Source organism: Manacus vitellinus, unplaced genomic scaffold (assembly GCF_001715985.3).
Source record: "Manacus vitellinus isolate BGI_N305 unplaced genomic scaffold, ASM171598v3 scaffold_36_pilon, whole genome shotgun sequence".
Classification (NCBI taxonomy): Eukaryota; Metazoa; Chordata; class Aves; order Passeriformes; family Pipridae; genus Manacus; species Manacus vitellinus.
Window position 1 is genome coordinate 1,539,595 of NW_021940508.1, and position 18,025 is coordinate 1,557,619.

General features: G+C 36.3%; 1 protein-coding gene across 2 annotated transcripts in view; it reads right to left on the reverse strand.

The window, feature by feature from the left end:
- ITGA1 (integrin subunit alpha 1) overlaps positions 1 to 18,025 on the reverse strand; it is a 69,517-nt gene that overhangs the window by 31,268 nt on the left and 20,224 nt on the right. For both annotated transcript variants that reach the window (XM_008932077.2, XM_018077220.1), the window contains exons 2-6: positions 9,676 to 9,796; positions 7,430 to 7,542; positions 6,389 to 6,477; positions 6,185 to 6,299; positions 5,387 to 5,514 (exon numbers count right to left, since the gene is read on the reverse strand). In XM_008932077.2, the coding sequence (XP_008930325.2) occupies positions 5,387 to 5,514; positions 6,185 to 6,299; positions 6,389 to 6,477; positions 7,430 to 7,542; positions 9,676 to 9,796 (566 nt within the window). The remainder of the gene's footprint in view (positions 1 to 5,386; positions 5,515 to 6,184; positions 6,300 to 6,388; positions 6,478 to 7,429; positions 7,543 to 9,675; positions 9,797 to 18,025) is intronic.

Sequence of the window (18,025 nt, forward strand, 5' to 3'; positions counted from 1 at the left end):
TTCTCCCAGCAGGAGGTAAGTCAAAGTATCACCTGGCAAGTACTAGAGGGGAAAACATGGACAAAATGGAATTTTGTGGCTTCTGGAAAGGGGAAGAGTAGTGTAAAGACTCTAGATGATCTTAGCAGGACAAGACTTTGTGCAAAAATCAACACACGGGATTGGAACCTAACAACAAAATGCCTGAGGGAACCTGCTGCAAAATCAAGTGTGAAATAAAAAGAGGAGCAATATTCTTAAATATTAATTAATTTTTCTCATTCATCTCTGTCAGTTTTAATATTTTGGCAAGTTCCTGACAGCTTTTACTGGGAAGAATCTACACAATGTTCCATTAGCATATTTCAATTTTATGTTACACTTGGCAATTTATAGGTGTTATTTAGGATAATGCAGTATTATGTGGCATTTATGTCTCACTCATCTATTATTAATAGCACTCTAGCATTTAGGTTCTGTAGATCAATAAGACCTCTGGGACGTTTTTGCCATCATCTTATTTTAGAAATGGTTTAGAATGTACTTTGCAATTGCTTTACAGTTGTGGGATTTTTTCAAGTACTTTCATAGCCTCTCAGATTCTTCACAATTTGTTTTTGCTTGTAGTAGAAGAGTTAGAGTTGGATAAATACTGAACACCAATATCATTATGAAATGCTAGTTACATGTGATTATAGTGGAGTGTGGTAGCAAAATCCCACTGTATCCTTTAGAAAATTTCTGTATCCTTTAGAAAATACAGCCAAATCTGGAAGAACTGATGTACGTTCAAAGTTACGACAAGTTGCTCCCTTTAAGATATTTAAATTGTTTCTTGGAGGTATGCCCTCTTCCACCTGCAGCTGAGAGAATGCAGAGGCTGCATGTTCTCCTGAGCAGCAGACCATTACCTCTGCACAATGTTTACAGAACTGGCCAGGGCACACTCTGTATTACCACTCAGAGCAGTCACGTGGCACAGACTAACCGCAAGACGAAGATGAAAATTTTAACCTGTTCCCTCCAACACAACTATTTTGTGGCGTGCACTTAAAGGGATATACAGCATTATCTGAATAGGATGCTGTTAGTCTTGTAAAAAGACTGCAGTTAACTGGCAAGAGGCTTTCATCATGTTTGGTCTTTTGGAGCAGGAGGAGTGGCTTAAGAATTCCAGTATCACGCACCAAGTGTAGACAGAGACTATTGTATGCTAGGGAGCCTGTCATGTGGATTCATTGGCTCCTTATCTGCAGCTTTGAGGATTTATTGGTATCAAAAATTGAATCATACATTGACTGCTGCCAGTGTGAAAAGTATCTGCCAGTCAGTCTTCCATGATACTAGAGACCCATATTGGTTTTGTCGTTTTCCTAAAATGATTGCAGGCTGACACTGAGTTGTATCATTTCCTATTTGAAAGGAAACATCTATGATCACAGCAAGTAAACATTTTGAGAACTTCCTTCTCAGGAAGTGAATGGGAAGAACATCTGAGTCTGAAACCTGAACCATGTTGCATAGCTTGTAAATCAGGAAGGAAAGGGGGCATGTGGTTATCTTATGGGATACAATTGTTATGTGGGACCCTTCCTTAGCACTAGCTTTGAAAACACGGATCATCATGTTCTATGTATTCCATGGCATCAAAGGTGAGGCATTCCTCAATAAAACGTAACAAAAAGCTCACCAGAACTCACAAAACGCTACAAGACTTCATGTTCCAGTCCCCTACAGGATCGCAGAATAAAGTCTACCTTGTAAAATTAGAACTATATTCTATTAGATAGCAATGAAGGTTTGAGCTTTTGCAGCCTTTTAATCTTACGGAAAACTACAAGTGACACATCCACATGATGCAAATGTGCCTATGTGGGACTTCAGCAAGCCCCTGAGAATGATACTTATAGGCATCATATGTTCTGATTTTCTTGTTTAATTTAAAATAATTTAAATCTAGAAAATGCAAGAGTACTGCACAGAAGGGTGTAATTCTACTCTCCTCTAGAGAACCTATTATTTTCCCAGCATTACTGACCATAATCTGTTGAACATCTTTGTAATTTTTAACTTTGTGTTCCCTTCCCTAGCATTCCATGGCTTTTACATTACACAAGGGAATAATTCTTTAATTGTCCCCAGTTCCTGTGAAAAGTGTTGTACAAGAGAACATGCAAGTGAAAGACTGTTCTACTTTGGGACAAAACAGTTCTAAGGGCAACAATTTATTGTTTATAAGTGAATACAGCCCCTTACTTGGAAAGCACATTCTGGCTTTCCTAATAAATTATTAAGCTAATTTATTTGGCAAAAAGTAACAACAACAGAAATAACAAAATGAAAGAAAAATCATTTAGTACATGAAATCATAAGATAAGATTTTCAACATTGGGATGTGGAGGAAAATCAGAAATATTTTTGGACATACCTTTATCTAACATAAAAGAAAAGGAGATATGCCTTCAGAAGCACTAATGGCTAATAGCTCTTATTATAAGAATATCTTTATAAAGATATCTGAACTGCAAAAAAAAATTAATTCATTTTCCCACATTTAGCTTACTTTAAGACAGAGGTTACTTATAAACTATTGCAAAGATCTTTCTTTATCCTGAGTCTTTATAATACCTCTCAAATATATGTCAGTTCTTCTGAAGACAAAACTAATTGTAAGATATGACATGGCATGACTTATTAATCTACTGATACAGTCCCTTTGGAGACATAATAAGGTACAGGCCAAACATCTATAACTACCTGTGTCATATATTAATGAAAAATAAAACCTGTCTGAAAATTTCTGAAGGCCATTTCAACATTGCTTAAAGCTGGAATTGAACTTATCAAAGTATTCTGCTTTCTCTACTGAGAGAAATCCACAGAAGGTTACTCATATATAAAGGATTAAAAAAAACCCCACGCCCTCATATTAAAAAGACAATTATCTCCACAAAAGTTAAAAAAGAGGAAAAAAGGACAGGTGAAATATTGTTATTTTCTTCCCATTAGTACCATTCTTTCTTTCATAATTTCTCCTTTCTTTTTTCACTTTTCTATCATCACTTTCCCTTTACTTTTTTTATCTCAAGGCCCAAGATATGCAGCTTAACCATCAGTATGATGTTGTAGATTATCTGGAGAAGGTAAAGAGGAAGAGAAGGAAATGCTTCTGCAAAAGAAAAATGCCATAAAATTTGGCTTTTTCATATGAAACTTTGGGCTTTCGCTTTCAAATCTGCCAAACATGGAACACCGAACAATTTCTCTCCTAACTTGTCACAAATCTAATGACCATTGTTCATGAAGGGGATAAGTAAAAAAAAAAAACAAAAAACAAAACCAAACATCTCACAAGCCTCTAATCAAAACAAGGTTTTGAACAAGTCACACCCAAGCTGCTACAGACTCATTCTGTAATCACCTCTTTCCTTTCCTGTGCAAAACAATCTTAAGTCAGTGAAAGTCCACTGGTTTCTACATGCTGAGCAATAAAAAATGAAAATGGAAAAATCAATTTAAACAGACAGAAAGTAAACTATTATTCCTGTGCTTCTATTCTGTGCTCTCAGAGAAGAGTATATAAATAAGCCTGCTCTGTTGTTTCTCTTCTTCCCCATTGTATAGTCATTTAAACACTTTTTCTGAGAAAGAAGACGTGTAGGTGGGGGAGAGAGTATAAACCTATTACTTTGGATATGCCTGGATTCCAAGCCGGGGGCTCAGAGGAGAGGAGAGAGATGAGATATGTTCTGGGGAAGGAGGAAGGTAAGAGGGACTGAGAAAATTCCACTCAGCCTTTGCCTTCCATTTCCAGTGTTTCAGTGTCTCTCCTCCTTATCCTATTCTTATCTCCCTCTTAAATTTTTCTGCTCTGTAGCAACCAAATGCCAAAGCTGACATTCTCAAGTGAATAAGTGTACGTGTGAGAAGAGGGGTAGCTATGCCAAACTGTGAGTACAATGGGTTTTGTAGGTGGAGATGTCAGGCTGCTGGAGTGCAGACCAGCAAAGCACCTTTTGTCCACAAGCTGAGCCACACAGATGAGGCAGCATTCCAAAACCAAATATAACAGAGGTGTGGCCATGTAAAAATTTAGGAATTGCTGGGTGAGGAAGAGGGCTTACGGTGCAGCAGAGTTGATTTCCCTGTGTACCACTCCCATGAAGGCCTTTGGGCAGAAGACAGTAATGATTTCCATGCAGCACTTGCCCCATACTGGGAAGTTCAGATTCAAGTATTTTAAGGTGGCACATGTTTGAGTGATCTTCAGTTTAAGGGACCAGGAAGAATTTTTCTTTTCTTTCTGTTAAATTTTACAAAGTGTTTTTCCTTTTCCTTACAATATCTGGAAGAAAAGTGTGTTTAAAATGACAGGACATGATTGTAAAGTTCACAGTTCATAAGTTACTTTATCGGCCAGTATTCAGCACAGCCAACAGAGGTGGCAACTTGAAAACCTCAATTAACATGAAAAATGGCAGGAATACTCTCTGCAGACAGAGATATTCTTTATGCCTTCTCACAGTCTCCTTTGTGAAGGCAGGAACTGAGTGTTAGGAGCTAACCTGAAGTTGCAAAAATGCAACATTGGCCTGCAGTATATCAAATGTTATACAGGGGTCTGGAAAATCCTTGATTTTGAGAGGTGGAAAATTGAGAAAGGGAAGAAACAGTGTCTTCTCTTGTTGTTAGTAAAAGTTTTATGCTAAAATGTATCCCAGAGTCCATGTTTCTCCCTTCCCAGAGTTCTCCTAGAACTGATATTTACATACTCTGTTTAGCAGTGAGACATATGCCAGATCCTCAGGGGGGTAATTGGTCGTAGCTCCATTAATTCTGATGGAACTGCACTGATTTATAGCAGCTGGGAATTTGGCTCTCTCCACTTATTATATAAATGCAGCTTCTGCCATTAATAACATGCAGCTTAACAGCCACTCATTAATAATGATTTCAAGGTTTAAAAGCTGTATGCCCAACATTCCACAGAGAATGCTGCTCCAAAAAACTTACAATCAAAGGCTGGCCAAACCACGTATGTGTGCCTCGGAAGAGCAGAAATAACCTTTGTGCTATGAAGTACAAAAGAAGACAAGAAGTGGCTGTGGAGAGGAAGGAAGTGGGAAAGGACAATGTTCAAACAGCCTCACTTAATGCACTTAACTTTTGTCTCTACATTAGAAAACTGGCTTCTCCAGACTGCCTGAGCCGTGAGGGGAGGGATGGTCTTCCTGACATTGCTACTCAGTGGCTGAGTACTGACTTAGTTGTGGTTTCAGCTATTTTACTTTAGTATTCTATTGCCGTAAGTTCTTGGAATTGAAGAGGTCCATAGATGACTCTTGTCCTATTTCCTGTAAATCCTTTTTTGACTCTCAAAAAACCCATAAAATAACTACTATGTTACCTGTGTTTGCTGAGGGCCTATATCCATGTTGTTCAGGAGGCTGTTTAGAAAGGCTGTGACACTCTCCCACGGATAAATGCTGTTAGACCCATCGAGGACTATGATGATGTCCAACTGGGTTTTACACTCTGCAACACAGATTGCCACATAAAAATTGACACTAACAAGGATCAGACATATCAAACAGCTACTTATTACTTTTGTAATTAGTAACAAATATATATCTTTCTGCAGTGGGGTTGAACTGGCGTATGTAATGCCAAGTATCATTCTTCAACTTTTGCATTGTATCTCATGTGATTTGTGTTTCCTTTATGAGAAAGGGGTTTTCTTGTAAGCAGAAATTTAAGACTGGGAGCAGAAGATCACATAACTGGAGCATTCAACAGTGACTCTCTACCTTCTTTAACATCAATCTGTTTCTCTACAGTTTTTCCAAAGGACTGGGTCTTTTAACATTTTTATGCATATTACTGAAGTGGGTTTGTATTAGGTCTCAACATGCTGTCATTATTTAAAAAGAGTCTTTTGGCCATAAGTTAAAAACATAAGCAACTATTTTTAGCAATTGTGTTTGGATGTTACATAGCACTGTAATGATTGTTTATACTGAGATAAATTCCAAAAGTAGGAACAATTTAGGTTATATACGGACAATGAAAACATTTACTTAACTTGGTAATGCTGGTAGCTAAGTTAAGCAGTTCAGGTTTTTTATATATGCATATGTGTATACATTTTTCTTGTTTGGCACTTTTTATTTTCGGACACACATGAGAATTCCTGTGGCATGCATACCTTGCACAGATGGAGCAATGGCCTCAATGGTTTCAAAAGTGGAGCTGACATTAGAGCAAACGCCAGTTGTGTAATGCAAACGTCCACATTTATAAGCATAAAGTGGTCCACATGCCTTTAAAAAACAAGAAAGGGTGAAATGTTTTTGTTATGATACCTGAGGAGAAAACAGATTTTTAAAATTGGCAAAAAGTCCTTTCTTACCAGAAACCCTCCTTTTGGGTTAGTCACTAAGGTTGTTCCAAGAGTCATGTTTTCTTTTACTTCCACAACATTAGGAACTGAAGTAGCAACTATAAATAGATTAAAATGTTAAGTATTTGGGAACATGAAAATAAAATGCTTAGGTATATATCCCCTAGTATGGAGCTTCCAGCTTCTAAAATAAAACCCAGACTGACAGTGGTTTCATCAAATATTTTAGCACCCTTCCTCCTCCTTTTTCAATTGCAACAATCAAGAAAAATTTCTGGGACTGGCTTTTATCCCAGAAAATTTGTCTGGATTGCTGTCTCACATAGTTTTCTCGAACTGCAAAATAAGAAAAAAAGTAAAAATAACAGCGTAATGAAAGCAAGATACTACTACTCAGTTTTGTTAATTAAAAAAACAAAATTCTTTTTTTTTACCTTGTGATAAATGACAACAGTTTTTATGTATGCTACTGTTATATTACATTATAGACATTTATGTTTTCAAGGGAAAATAAAAAATATCATGACAGGCATATTTAGTGAAATTCATATTAAAAGGAAGTCTCTTTCAGTCTACATCATGTATCTCTTGACACGAGCAAGGAAATTATTAATATTTACCCATGTTATATTAAGATGCATCAGCCTAGTGACATTTTCATCAAAAGCTTACTGATGGCATTATGAAGGCTCTTGTTGGCTTTGGAGAGCTTTGAAAAGGGTAATCCATGAAATTATGCTCCAAGGCCTTTCTGGCTCCATGGCCAGGACTGCCAACCACAGAGAATTAATGCCAGTCATAATAAAGTTTTGATAACATAATCACATGCCCATTCTAAAATTATGAGCATGTTTTCCATAGGACAGTGAAAAGCCTTAAAATAAAATAATTTTTAATGTTACAAACACAACTTCCTTCCCATTTAGCTCTGGAGTCCTACATGACTTTTCCATATAGAAATATTTCTAATGCATATTTACTATCTAAAAGTCTCCTAAGATCTGACCTCTGTTATTGCTCCATATGACACAGAGATATTTCCTTTAATACCTGGCAAGTTCAGTTTTATGCAGGGTGACTGGCTGTCCCTTCCTACAGGGCATTTGTAGACATCGCCTGTTCTTTTCTCAGGTTGGCCAACTAACGGTGAACCAATAAGTACCCTGCAAATGAAATAAGTTACTTCAAATTTCTTCTATCTTACAAGGCACAAAAGTCAGCAAACAAAACTTACAGGGAGAGCACAGCTGCAGCAGGCTCTGTACTAGTAGTATGGGATGGAGAACAAGAGAAGTATCTATTATCCTAGTTCATGTACAAGCAAAATAATAAGGATACAGAAAGGAAATAGGCAATATACCAAATTACAGCCTAGAATAACATTTTAAAAAAATTACAGTGAAAAATAAAAGCAATATTGATGGATGAATGACAAGTACTAGAAATAATACAGAAGGAAAGATCTGTTTTATTTAATATATCCTTGCTCTTTACATTATTTTAGATGAAAACTTCTTTTCAATGCTCAGAGACCACATGTCAAAGGATAGGCTCACAAGCACTCAGAAGAATTCAGTCTTAAATAATGTGAGGCAGCAGCATAAAATACATATTTTTCTCTCTCATTAATAAAAAATGTTATTATAAGAAATTTCAAATTTTTAAAATGCAGAGAAGCTGAGTGTGCCTGACATCCTATGGAAGGTGATCAGTGCTCATCAGGTTCATGTGCCTGTGCTGTTCCTTTCTCAGAAAGAAAGAGCCCTGTGAAGAGAGGTAAGTAGTCTGAAAGGCTGTTTTGTCTTTTTGCACGAGGGATTTTTTTATGCGATCCCAGTTTAACTGAGAAACCACCACAATCAGGTTCACAGACTGTTGCTGAAAAGCTCTATCTGTAGTATACAGGTAGCATTATAGAAGTTGAAAAAGCATCAAAAGGCTGTTTCATATATTTATTTTTAACTATCAACCAACAATTTTTCTGCTCTAGATGTAGATATGCTGAAAGCTTGACAATTTACAGTGGCTCTAGAGTTTAATTTCAGACCTTGCACACTAGTTCATATCACTGTCTTCCTTTGGCTACTGGTAGAGTCACTCTTTCCAGCTCATATTATTGTTTGGTTTTGAAATGTTTCAGGACAGTTTACAACAATACAGCTTACTTTGCAAAATCCAAGCTCCTAGAACGGATTCCCTTTCCCGAAGGTTTAAATTAACTCAAAGAAGGTCATTATTATTATTCTCTCATGACCCTCATGCAAATGTGTATTTAAACATCCTACAGTCTCAGCAATTGAGAACTAGGCTATTCAAAAGCAGGCTATGCAATTTCATGTCTGTGAACATTCCCTATGGCTAATGGTGAACACAGTGTTGCAGCAGTGGACAGACTCTGGGAGTCAGGCAGTTCTGGCACTTTCAGGGGAGATTGCTTGGGCACTGCAGAACAGTCCAAACTGGCTGTCGCTCCTGGCTGCCTGCAGGAGTCCCTGGCTTTACCAAGAATGTCAAATTACTGACAAAGCTCTGGGAAAACCAGAGCAATCTTCAAAGAATGATGGAGATCTCAGGTTTCCCAAACCTCTTACCATGCAATTGTTTTTTCAGTCCACCAGACCAGTCATCAGCCTGTGAAGCTTGTTTTAACAAGGGAAAAGCATAAGCAGGTGTTTATCAAAAGACCAAGAAGCAATGATATGAGTAAGCATGCCAAAACGCAACCTCCACTTGGAACAACAGGAAGGAAAAGAGAGCTTAAGATAAAGGCTCCAACTCCCAAATGCAAATATATTACCAGTTGCAAGACGTAATTAGCCCTCCAAAAGGGAAGGCTGAGGGAGTACTGTACTAGCAAATACTTTCCCACCAGTTAAAAAAACTCAGTTCAGACAACCTCTGACAGAAAACTTTAGAAAAAAATACGTTATACAGATTATTTTGGTAGAACAGGAGTAATTTCATGGCAAATACATTAACAGCAGGAAAAGGCAAAGACCTCATTTGGTAGATGATAAAAACAGGGCTCAGGCAAAACAGAGTACTTTCTCAGCTTCATCAGTGAGGGAATTTACCGCTTGTGTGAAGTTACTTATGTCTTTGAGGAGACAAATGGAGGTATGAATGTGTATCTTTTACTTTCCCAGTCTGTTCAGGTTTCCTCAGGTCTGTGCTTTAATTTAAGAAATATGACTGACAGAATCTGACCCTTACTTGAAAACAGAAGAATAGCACCTGAGTCAATGAATACCTCCTATTTTGGAGTGTTCATTTTAAAAAAAAGGAAAAGGGCTTACCATTTCCCTTCCTCATTTTCATACTGCTGGACTGTGTACCCAAACATGTCTTCCAGAGGCCCACTGAAGGTCATTGCATTTTTCACATCAACATTGGAAGTGTGGACAAGGTGAAAGAGAGCTTTAAAAAAGATATTATTTCAAAAAAATTAGCATGTAGCAATACATATAAACCCCAGCGCTTCTAAGGAATCAAGGTTCAATTAACCAAACGTACAAGATGGTTTGAAAGTGGCATTTGGGGCTATGTATCACAGTTACAGATATTTACATACTTCCTCATACATAGATACACAACTAAATTCAGAGACATTAGCAACTGGACTACTGTATCCAAAACATACTTTGCAAAGCTCATCACTCATTTTTAAATCAAAATTCAAACAACATTAAGTAAAACATTATTAAGATTAACATTATGTGTAAAATAACTTTTTAGTTATCTTTAATCCTTTTAGCTTCATTAATTTCCAATGTAAGAACTTTACACAAAATATTCATTCCCTCATTCAAGGTAGTAGTTCTCAAGGTTTCTTAAATTGAGAATTAACTAATTTTTAACTCTTTGCAGAAGACACATATAGGAAAAGAATAAGGAAAAGCCTTCAGATGTATTTAATCTATATTAGAGAAAAAAGTACATAGTTTTCTCTTAATTCTATTCTAGAGTACCTGTAAACTTTCTGTATTTGGAAAAGAATAGATTTTTAACGTAACGATATGCTGATATGTCCATAGTACTTATATAGGATTATTTACAGAGCTCCAACATTTATACACGTAGGATAAGTTGCTCTACAATGCTGATCTTGGACTACGATGAGGTAAGTCAAGAGAGCAAATGCTGCTTCTGACTGATTTCCCATACCCTAAAGTTCAGTGATCATCATCAAGGAAAATAATGTAAAAATATAACTATAAGCAAGCTTCAGAAAAATGTGGTATAGGGTAAAAATCCAGCTTGAAGTGATACCCACAACCCACTGCAAGGCTCCATAAGAAGCAAAAATTACTACTGATATATAAAAATAAAGCTATTTATCTTTTCTTCCTTTATTATTTCTTATAGTGATCTCTTCCATCTTTGTCCTGTAAGTTTCAAAAGCAACCACTGACTCTGCTGCTGCAAAGCTGTATATTTAATTTACAAGAGCCAAAAATTAGTTGAATTTGTAGAACATCAAGGCTTCTTAAAAACACAATTAAACATAAGTTTAATTTAATTTTAAAGAAGCATTTCCTGATCATTTGCTGACATTTAACCATTACATAAAAACACCCAAATCTATAAAGCTTGCTGCATGTCAAAGCATCTAAATAATGTGCAGTTACTAAAACACATCTGTTATTCACCACTGAATCAATGATAGTCTCATGGAAAGCTTGTTACTATAATTAAGCTCCCAAGTGGTCAATGCTAATCTGTCTCTCTCAGCATCTTATTTCCTGTTTAATGTAGTAAAATTATCACAGAAGACTATCTATCACTTAGTAGGCATTTCCAGTTTCACTGGACAGCAAAAAAAGGAAAAGTTTCATTTGTATTATTTTAGTTTTTCTTCCTCCAGTCAGAGTCAGGAAATATAAAGAAGTGAAAAAACTACACCAGAGATTACTTTTACTCTTCAGAAAAATATTTATTACAAGTGATAAGAAAAAATTAATGGTTGACAGTCTGATGGGAAACAGTTTGCTGGAAAATAAGATTTTGTTTCTCTTAAACATTTATGTTTAAAGAAATTCTACTATGCCTGCTCATGAGCAATAGCAGTTTTTCTCCCCTGGTCTCTGCCATCAAAGTACAATTAAAATGAAAAAAAAATAAATTTAGAAATTGAGGCAAGATATCGCCAGTTCAAATCTTCTTTTGTTAAATTTCAGAGTAAAACCAATTGCTATTATTACTTTTGACAAAATGTGAGGGATTCCGACCATGTCACTTGGACCCCCAACCTACTGTAGACAATGAAAGGTACTAATGAGATCACCTGCTAAAGTAACTAAGTTCATTAATTTGAAGAAGAAGGGTAATGCAAAATCTATCCATATTGACTTGCCTCTTAATGATTTCCAGACGCCTATTCACTTTAGTCCCCAAATAAGACTGACAGAACATCCTTCTAGAGGTCTTTAGAGGCATGTTTTTCCTCTTTCTCACCTTATGATGATGTTCAAAACATATTATTATATGAAATATTAAAGGTCACAAATTCCAGCTCATTTCTTCCCACTTACTTTCTCCTAAAGCAACCAAAAGTTACATGTGCACCTGTGCTCTGTTCACTCCACCATGATATCCTCCATCATTATTCCATCATCTGCTGATAGACAAGGAATTTCATCACAGTGATGCAGTATTGACAACTATTGTGATTTTTACTGCCTATTCATTACAGTAAATGGTGATGAAATTTGCTGAATTGGTTATGTGACATTCTCAAATCTCATCATTTTAATGCATCTGCTTCTAATCCTCGTAACTATAACAGACAGTTGAAAATACGAAATGCTGAAAGAACCAAACCAAAAGAGGAATAAAAAATGCCAGCTATCTGCTACTAACCACCCAAATCCTCATACTTCTGAGTGAGGTCAAATTGGAACCAACAATAACAGTGTCTTCTTCTAAAAAAGTAAAGCTAGAGAAACCAAAAGTAGCTAGATGGTCAGAAATAAAAAGGAGGGGGTGACTCCACGCAGCAGAACAGACCCATAGACCTTGTCGACAAAGAATGCTTTGGATGCTAAATGCAATGTGTTCAACGGGGAACTGAATAAATTAATGGAATATAAAACCACTGCAGGTTACACACCATACAGAATGCACATCTGGTTCAGGAAATCCCTGTAACTGGAAATACTTGGAAACTGGAAGAGGAATACTATATATGCTTGCTTAGTTCCTTTTCGTCTCTAGCTATTGGTTTACATGTACTCCTAGAAGCACAATATTGGACAAAATATGATCTTCATTTGATCCAGCATGGCTGTCCTTTTGCTCTCTCATCTTCTCCTTCTATCTTGGCCAGAAGTTAGAAGCTTTGAAGCTTGACTTCATACACAATCTGTGTGGCATATTTTAACACGTGAATATACTCCATGGCCTTCTGTGGCCTCCATGTGCTATGAAACATCATGAGCATAATGTTTTTGCATAAAAGTAAGGGTCACGATAAGCAGTGTAAGCATAATTTATGAATAGTTAGTAGATTTTAAAGGTAGCTTACTACATTTTCCATAGATCCTGTAAAAGGAAATCTTACAAATGTCTCAAAGAGACATTCAAATCTGCAGATGGTAAATGGAAAAGTGGAGTTCACGGTGACCTACGTAGCGCTGCTAACCAACAATAATCTACTGATTTATGGCAACCTGGCTTTCACATTTTATTTCATTTTTTAGTGCAGAGAACATTATACAAATGAGCTGCTTATTCAGAACATTTCAAAATATCAAGATTGTGGCCGTGAAAATTATATTAATAACAATATCTGGCCTGAACTCTTTCACACTTCCAGTTTCTGTCTAAGATGACATGCACTCTCTACTGTTTCTAACTAAGTTGCGCATATGAATTAAAAAGACTACTGGCAGAAGCAGTGGAAAAATGAGAGCTACAGGGAAGTTGCAGAGGATTCTTTCCAGAGTCACGGGTAGTAAGGAGAAAAAAACATTTTTTCATAAGGTACGTGGTATTTTACTTACTCACAATTAATGTAGGTAAATTAAATTAAGATTTTGAACTATTTCATGTTGTGTTAACAGAATGACTGTTAACACATCAGAAACAACTAATACAGGTCAGAAGTGCAGAATATAAATGTTTATCAAAGGTTAAAACTGAAATTACAGTTTTAATTTCATGTCCTACAAGAAAGAAGGCACTGCAGAAAACCTGGGACAATGTCCCTCCCACTGCTGATTTAAACTGAGAACATGAGCTGATGCATGTACCATTCTTTGCTTAGCACAGCTTGTACCTATACATGAAAGGTTAAACGTAACCAAGACAACAACGCAAATATTATTTCTATTACAAACCTAGAGTAGTAGCTCATACTTGTCCAGTAGCTACTAATAAAATTTTTTCTGTTTTACTTAACGAGTTCTTTTAGCTAAACGTTCACGCTGTCTGGATGGTTATTCTGCCTCTAAACCATACAAAACTAGATTTCTCTGGGACTTGTCCACAAGCATATTGGCTGACCACTCTAACCTTATAAACACAGAATTAGCACCCTTATTTTCCTAAAACGGATGGATATAAACGTAACGCAAAATGTAGAACAAAGCTGAACACCTGGCTCTTTATTGATGAAAAATACATCACCACAAATCACCCACAATAAATGACATCACAAAGATCCACTTAAACAAGAGATTAAGATGAGTTAGAATGTTTTATCTGTGTATGGCAGGTAGCAAATAACTATTGAATCCTCTATAAACAGAGGTTATCCTGACAAATAAAAATGCTTTCTTTCAAAAACAGGAAAGGACAAATTTACACTTAAGAATTGAACAGGGCTAACTCACTGGCTGTGCACTACTTCTCCCTGCCCAGCCTGTGGTCAAAAAGTTATTTTTGTTTCATTTCACACTTACTGCTATAGCATTTCAGTTGTCTTTATCAATTCATCTGCATTTTGCAAGAAGAGACTGAAACAAAGCAGGTCTAAGTGCAGTCAAGGAGGACACCAAAACAAGTAGAAATGTCTTGCAAAAGTATGTACAACTGGAAAATACTGGGAAATTAACAAAAAATTTAAAATTCAGACTGCTTTCATCCTGGGATATAAAAGAGGATAGAGAAATTTAAACTGAAGATTAAGATAAGATTAAAATGCTTTATGTAATTCTCATATACTTGGAACTCTTGCAAAATAAATTTAAAAAATTTTGCTTTAATGTTAGCACAGCACATATTACAACCAACGTTGCTATAAAGATGTTTTAAAGACATGCTAACAGCACGTGTGCAATACAGCAACAAGGAACTGTGCATCTGATCAAAATCTGAAAGCTAAGTTGTATTAGAAAAGATGTCCTAGTTTATAAAGCAATAACTGACTGCCTTTAAAAGTATTTTATGCTGATGTTGCAAAGACCACCTGTCTCTCATGATCGTAGAAAACATAAGAAACAAGCAGTGTAAAAGGATGCAATCGAGATGCTGGTGAAAGTGACTCACTGAGGGGAGCAGGACTGGGAGCATTGGTGTGGCCTCACACAAAAGCTTATTTTCAAGACAGTGGCCAATAGTATTATGCTCTGCAATTAGAAAACTCTTTCACCTGAGGAAATTGATACCATTGTGTGTTGGCACTTGCAAGCCTGTGCTGCAGCTCTCAGCTAGCTGGAATCAAGCCACCAGCACAGAACAAACTGTATCCTTCAGTAAGCACAGCACTGGACCTCAGGAAATAAAACCTCCTGAAAGCTGGATCTTTTGGCTGCATCAACACAACACCATGAACTTGGGTCAGGGCTGGACTGCATCTAGCTGGTAGCAAGGAAGATTAAACATGTTCTGCTTGTAAAAACATACCTATAAAAATGTTATTTGTGAAATCGTGGCTCAAATGTGGATTTTTTGCTGGACCAGCAAATCTACGAGTCATAATGTCACTGCAGAATTACACAGCCTTGTCTTAGGAAAAAGAGATTTAGCCACTGACATCCCAAGAGGAAGAAAGAGTGGTACAATGGCTGTCTGTGACTTTGGGGGCCACAGTGCTCTGGCCTTTACTGCAGAAGGCCAAGGAGGCTGTGTCAGAAGTTCCTGCTGCATTCAGTTCTGGCTGGCTAAATATCAACATATTTCAAATAAAGCTGTATATTAAAAAAAAAAAAATCAACTTCTGAAACTTTTTTTCAGTAGTGCTTAACTCAAGCCTTTTATTTTTCTGGGCTACAAAAGAACCTTTGTATAATTTTGCCTCCAGCATTTTTTCTTTAATCTTTAACCTCTGAAAAGCAAAAGACTGAGTTTCTGGAAAGGGACTGAATAACTAAAAAAACATTTCTTATTAAAAGTAGATAAGTACCCTGAAAGACCAAGAAATATATATTTGAAAGTAATTCCAGATTCAGTAGCCACATGCTTTTCAAAACCTATTAAAATGCTTTGTACAACCCATTAAAAAAAGGTCCCTTTTCTGGTTTTGTACTAAATATTTTGTGCTGGAAAACAGATTTATAAAGCAGTGTGAAGTCTGAAAATATACTGAATCAATGCTTTATAATGTGGTCCGAAATTAATAACACAATGCAACAGGCAAAATTTTTTGGCATATTTTTGGCATATTCTTGGCAGAGACCAAGAGTATGTGACCTATTCAGTCATCAGTCATCAGAATAAAACTATTTTGTTCAAAATTTGGAAAGTGGTCCTCTTGTCAGCACAATTTTTAGCATTATGCCATTTCTCACAGAAGGAAGAAAAAAGCCTTAGAAATATCTGGTCACATACAGAAAACTTTTCGAGGTCTGCTACTAGGTCTGTGCAGATGTATGAAGGCTGAGCAAATTTAGCAGCTTGATGGAAGCGAAACAACTCCTAAAAATGTTTCATCTTGTCTCCAATGATTTCCAGTCCATCTTTTGGATGTAGTTCTTCCATCAACACTTAACTCCATTCAAGGACCTATAATCTTTGTGTTCCCCTCTATGCCCATTCCCCTTTGCTATCCAAGACCACTTCCTCATGAACACTCCACTATACCACACAGCTTTACCTGTAAGCCCACAGGACCCTTCCTTTTTTCTTTTTTTTTTTTTTTTTGAGATAGAAACTATTCATATTCACCTATAATTAAGTCATATTTCATGCAGAAAGCATGAAAGTCAGATACACCTAGTGCTGTGGGAAACACACATTAGCAAGCCCCAAAGCCACTTCTTCCATAGTGATTTTTCATTTGACCTGTCAGCTAGACTGTTTTTCCTATACTACCTAGCATACTCTATGTATTACACACAAAATTAATTTTGTTGCTCCTAGCCTAAAAAAAAAAGCCAGGTAGATCCAATATGTATCTTACTGTTGTTTTTTAAAGAAGTATGATGCTAATTGAGTATCAAAAGTGTTATAATTCTTTTCATGTGAAATAATTCATAAATATTTCTAAGTATTCTTTTCATACTTCCCATGAAATTGAATTCTGCAACACTTGAATAATGGGAGGAAGCAAACACAATCTTTTTTTCATTCTTAAGCTAGTAGCTCCCATACCTTTCCTAGCTTATCTAATCACATAAATCACGTCACTTCAAACAACAGTTCCTCTAACTTTATGCCTGTGATTCAATCCAAAGATACTGCTGGCTTGTGTAATAGATAGCACAAACGGTTAAGAAGGTCAACCCACCGCTATTTGCTTAAAAAAAAAATTATATGACCATCCTTACATAGTGCCAGTTTATTACAGTTAACAATTGGTTATCTTAAATGTTTCTTTGAATCAGAGGTGTAGCTTACAATATCAGAGTTGAAACTCATGATAAAAACACATGAAAGCTTGTAGAACTCTGCGAGAAATTTTGAGGCTGAGATGTAAGTGTAATAGTGTTCAAGATAAGTATCATTTGCCATTCAAAGGAAGTTTTTTTTGAGAAGATGGAGACTGATGACTTGTCACTATATAACATAGCCTACATCTTTCATAATGTTAGCATATTAATATTGGGACTAAGGAAAAAGAAAGTCCTGAATACTCATGACACGGATGATTCCTTTGAGTTGGAAGAAATTACTACTTGTCAGTGTTCAAATGTGAATTCAAAAGACATTGTCTACACATTTTTAAGTTTCTCTTGAATTCATACTTTGCACTTGCTTTTTTCCTTGCCAGCTTGCAAGCTGCCTTTGAAAAAAAAGAATTTGTCAAAAATCAGAGAAAACTGCCAAGCATTGCAGACAAATTATATGCACTTCTGAGGGTAGATCTATTGCCACTATGCTGTTATTTACATATAAAAAATGTAAATAGACTTTAACAGAATGTGAACCATAGCACCAAATAAACCTCAAAACAAATCACTCTATCTAATAAGTCTACACGTCACAAGCCTACCCCATCAAACTTAAAACCAACTACCCATAAATGCCGCAGGACAGAAATTCCTTTCTAACATTCCATTTCAAACATCACATTATGTGATAATCTGAGAACTGATGCAAAAAATGTCTAACTGAAAACTTGTGTTACTATCTCCCTACCAGGACAGCAAGAGTGCTGCCTTCTCTCCCTGAGAAGGGACACCTCTCAACGTTACTCCTTGAGATTGAGAGATTCCTTGCCACAGTACATTCTCAGTAAGTGAACAACAGCATGCTGAACTTTGACAT